A 5,000-nucleotide genomic window follows, 5' to 3' on the forward strand; every position below is an offset into this window, starting at 1 on the left:
CCTTCACCACCACCATCATCATCATCTCCACCACCACCACCACCATCATCATCATCATCACCACAGGTATATGTTACCATTATTTTCACGAAACTTCCTCCCATCAGCACCGTCACTGCCATGCATAACCCCCCACACACACACACACACGCACCGTTACATAACATAACATCACCCCTACACAACATACCCCCGCTACCACCACCACCACCACTGCACACCCAGCATACTACCCCCTACCGTGAACTCTATCTTAACTACCATCACCTGCACCACCACCACCATCCCCCTAGCTTCTGCCTGTCGCTTCACACACCTTTCAACCGCCGCCGCCGCCACCATAACCATCGCTCCCATTAACACCACACCTTCACCGCCATTAGTACTATAACCCTCACTGCTACCATCACCATCATCATCATCATCATCATCATCACCACCACCACCACCACCACCACTACCATCACCCCCGCCATCATCATCATCATCATACCACTACCACCTCTTTCACTCTTTACTATCTGCATCGCAACCACCACCAACAACAACATCCATAACACCAACTCCTACCACTACCACCAACGCCGCCAACACCACCACCAACACCACCATTTCTCTGTCTCCGCCGTCTTCCCCATCTCCACTGCTACATCAACATCTTCGCCACCGCCGCCACCATTTCACTGTCTGCGCCTTCACCACCACTAAAAATTCACTATCTCCACCATCTACCACCATATCTACCTCTACCTCATTAAATCTCCTCCTCCTCCTCCGCCTCTTCCTACCTCCACCACTACCTCCACCGCCACATTCATCTCCCAATTGATATTAGCTGAGACTTACTTACATTACATATTTGTCGAGTGAAGCGATATTCCTCAGTGAAGCTTATACGAGAAAATACTTTTTACACACAAAACAGAAAAGAGAATTCACTACGAACAGAAATGGTGAGTAAATGTTTTAGCTTTTTGTTTCTCTTCGCAGAATAACTCCCATCATCGCAATATTCTGTGCTGTTCCCCTCATCATGCGCCCTTGTGGCAAATAACTGTTATTATTATTATTATTATTATTATTATTATTTCATTGTTGTTGTTTTTGTTGCTGCTGCTGTTACTACTGTATCCTGGTCAGTCCTGAGCGTCAGAGACAAAATGGTCACCCGTCTTTTCTTTAGACTAGGGGTTCTCAGCCATTTCATGGGGGGGGGGTGTCATCTATAGACCCCTTTATTCTGGTGGACTCCCCCCTCCCGTAACCATTCGTTTCATTGATACTTCTTTCAAAAGTCCTATTTTGTTTTTCATTCATGAACTTGTTTACTGTTGGATAAAGATCCCTAACTGTCCCTTGCAATGCATACCAATACACACATCTAAGGCTAAAAATTTTCAGGTTCCCTTAAAATGTTATTGCGGATCCCCAATTTACTATTTTGCTCATGTTGACCTCCAAAAAATCTTATATAGCCGGTCAGGAACCGTATGGAACCCGGTCGATAACCTCTGCTTTAGACAAGATTAGGCATATCTAACTGACCCAGTGCAAAACTCCAAATACCAGTTAACGCCGACTCAGCTTTGAGTAAATAATAGAAGATTAGCTTATTTCTAAGCAACGGTTCCCAATATTTTTAACAACACAGACCAGTGACATGCCAGAAAATTCTCCCACAGATCATGCACATAACAAGACAAAATGAAATGCACAATATATACCTTTTGCTGTTTACTTTTGCTGGGGCACCGCCTTGAAGAATTTTTACTCGAATGAATTAACCCCAGCGCTATTTTTAGGACTGGTACTTGTTCTAGGAATCGTTTTTGCCGAACTGCTAAGTTACGAGGACGTAAACACACCAGATCCAGTCGTGAAGTGGATGTAGGAGACAAACACACACACACACACATATATATATATATATATATATATATATATATATATATATATATACGACGGGTTCTTTCAGTTTCTGTCTACCAAATCCATTCAGCTCGAGACTATAAAAGAAGACACTTGTCCAATGTGCCACGCAGTGGGACTGAACCCGGAACCACGTGGTTGGAAAGCAATTTCCTTACCGCACAGCCACGCCTGCGCCGAATAATTTAATTATTACTCATAAAATTCATATATATTGCATATATATTCATACGATACGAAAACATCCTGCAGACTACAGTAGTCAATAAACTAGAAATAGAATTTTAAATTTATTCTTTCCGGGCGGCCCGATATTGGTCTGCAGCCTGGTGTAGGGGACAGCTGATGTAAGGGACGTTTTTATTAAGAGACGATGTTATATATCTGTTAGAATACTACTCTAAGTACTCTCTGGACTGGTTTTGTTGCAACAATATAGAATTTAATTCATCATTTCTCTTCTTAATTTGTAATTTGTTATTAATTCTATCCAAACTAATTATGTTTCAATGAAACATTTTTTTTTCAAATATCGTTTTTTGTCCTTCTATGTACACCCTTACTTACATATACATACATACGCATATACATGCATAAATACATCTACATACACGTGCGCATATTTATGCACACACACGTCTTTTGGTGTACGTGTATGTATGTATTAATAATCAGCAGAAGTTCGAGTGTGACTCAAGAGCCGAGAGTCTCGTGCGTTGGCACTTACAACCATGTGTGCGTGTGTGAGATCTTGAAAAGTCTACCACCCAGCTATGCGACTGAAAGCTATACCAATCACTGTACTGGTTTGCACTTTATAATAAAGATCCCTCTCTTTCCGGCCAACGTAAGGCGACAGTATTTTAAACTGCATAGGGTTGAAAGGCCCACGACTTTTACATTGCCAAAAGGTTTCAGAGATGTACGAGGTGTACATGTGGATGTGTCCAAAGAACAATCAGATTAAATTTTGTCTGAACCCGCATCATGGCAAGAAACGCACAGGAGGGCACCTCGGTCCAGCTCACTACTTCACCGGGACCCCGATTCCAGAAACAGAACCGGGAAATTAGTCTAAAATAAATAAGCGTTAACTAATGGCGGTCCCACAGCCTCTGAAACCGATAATCGAATAACAGAACACAAAGACACAGGCACTCACGACCACACACACACACACACACACACAGTATATATATATATATGGCTGTGTGGTAAGTAGCTTGCTTCCCAACCACACGGTTCCGGGTTCAGTTCCAAAGCATGGCACTTTGGGTAAGTGTCTTCTGCTGTAGCCTCGGGCCGACCGAAGCCTTGTGAGTGGATTTGGTAGATGGAAACTGAAAGACGCCCTATAATTATGTAATTATATATAATATATAATTATATATATGTATATATATGTGTGTGTGTGTGTGTGTGTGTGTGTATATATATGTATGTGTGTGTGTTAGTTTGTGTGTGTCTTTGTGTCTATGTTTGTGCGCCCCACCATCGCTTGACAACCGATGTCGGTGTATCTATGTTCCAGTAACATAGCAGTTCGGCAAAAGAGATCGATAGAACCACAACTCGAGAGTGTATGGTGAGAGAAATAGGCTGGCTTTCAACGCGGTTACTATTTTTTTTTTTTTCTTGTGAATTGTATGAAAGAACGGTGCAAACTTCTATATAAAACATGTCCCACATTCTGTACCTACCCGTGGGGTTTCCTTTTGTTTAATCATTGGATGACTGTACCAGCAACACGCGAAGATCGAGTAGTTATATTGGCAGAAAGCCAGATGTGAAACACACAAAATCTCAATTAACCGAACCTGCATAGAAGACGGTATTTAGCATGGTTGTAAGCGTATTGGTTATCAGCTATCTTACGCAATGGCCCAGTGGTTAGGGCAGCGGACTCGCGGTCATAGGATCGCAGTTTCGATTCCCAGACTGGGCGTTGTGAGTGTTTATTGAGCGAAAACACCTGAAGCTCTACGAGGCTCCGGCAGGGGATGGTGGCGAACCCTGCTGTGCTCTTTCACCACAACTTTCTCTCACTCTTTCTTCCTGTTACTGTTGTGCCTGTAATTCAAAGGGTCAGCCTTGTCACACTGTGTCACGCTGAATATCCCCGAGAACTCCGTTAAAGGTACACGTGTCTGTGGAGTGCTCAGCCACTTGCACGTTAATTTCACGAGCAGGCTGTTCCATTGATCGGATCAATTGGAACCCTCGACGTCGTAAGCGACGGAGTGCCAACAAACAACTTGTTTCAGTCATTGGACTGCGACCATGCTGGGGCACCACCTTAAAGGGTTTAGTCCAACAAATCGACATCAATACTTTCTGAGTGTGGTATTTATTCTATCGTCTTAGCGGTTCGGCAAAAGAGACCAATAGAGTAAGTACCAGATTGATTCCAAAAATATATATTACGCTCAATGTGTTAGATAAAACACAATGCGAGTCATAATTATCTTTTATCTCATTGGACATTGGCCATGCTGGAACACCGCCTTGAAGGGGTCAGTAGCAAAAAATTGACCCCAGTAGTTACTTTTTTAATAATCTGGTACTTATTTTATCGGTGTCTTTTTTTTTTTAAAAACTGCTCAGTGACAGGAACATAGACAAATCAACATCGACCGTGAAGCGGTGGTGGGGACAAACATCGACCTCAGCGTTTCACTGATACTAATTTATCGCTCTCAAAAGGATGAAAGGCAAAGTCGACTTCGCAGAATTTTAAACTCAGAACATATCGACGGGCGAAATTCCGCTGAGCATTTTGCCCGACATTTTGCAAACGATTCTGCCTTATGTTTTACATATATATTGAAAGATATTTGAAAGTGATTTTATGGAGGAAAATATATAATGTTGTGCATGTTAATACAATGCTGTACCCGTATATTGGAATAAAATACGAAACCATGCATTTAGCTTATATAAACTGTTATTCGAGTACCATATCTTCTTTCAGATCAACTGTATACTTGTCTATATTTAGGTCAAGAGAATTACCTTACACAATGTAAAACTTTTATTTCTGGCGGTGATATTTTGTGTTACCGCGATGGGCC

The 5,000-nt window shown here is 42.0% G+C and overlaps 1 protein-coding gene across 1 annotated transcript in view; it reads left to right on the forward strand.

Annotated features, from left to right (window-relative positions):
• Window positions 1-784: 784 nt before the first annotated feature.
• LOC106877186 (neo-calmodulin) overlaps window positions 785-5,000 on the forward strand; it is a 69,172-nt gene continuing 64,956 nt past the window's right edge. Inside the window, exon 1 of the mRNA XM_014926026.2 lies at window positions 785-953. Within this exon, the coding sequence (XP_014781512.1) occupies window positions 951-953 (3 nt within the window). The 5' untranslated portion in view covers window positions 785-950. The remainder of the gene's footprint in view (window positions 954-5,000) is intronic.

This window comes from Octopus bimaculoides, chromosome 11 (genome assembly GCF_001194135.2).
Source record: "Octopus bimaculoides isolate UCB-OBI-ISO-001 chromosome 11, ASM119413v2, whole genome shotgun sequence".
NCBI lineage: Eukaryota > Metazoa > Mollusca > Cephalopoda > Octopoda > Octopodidae > Octopus > Octopus bimaculoides.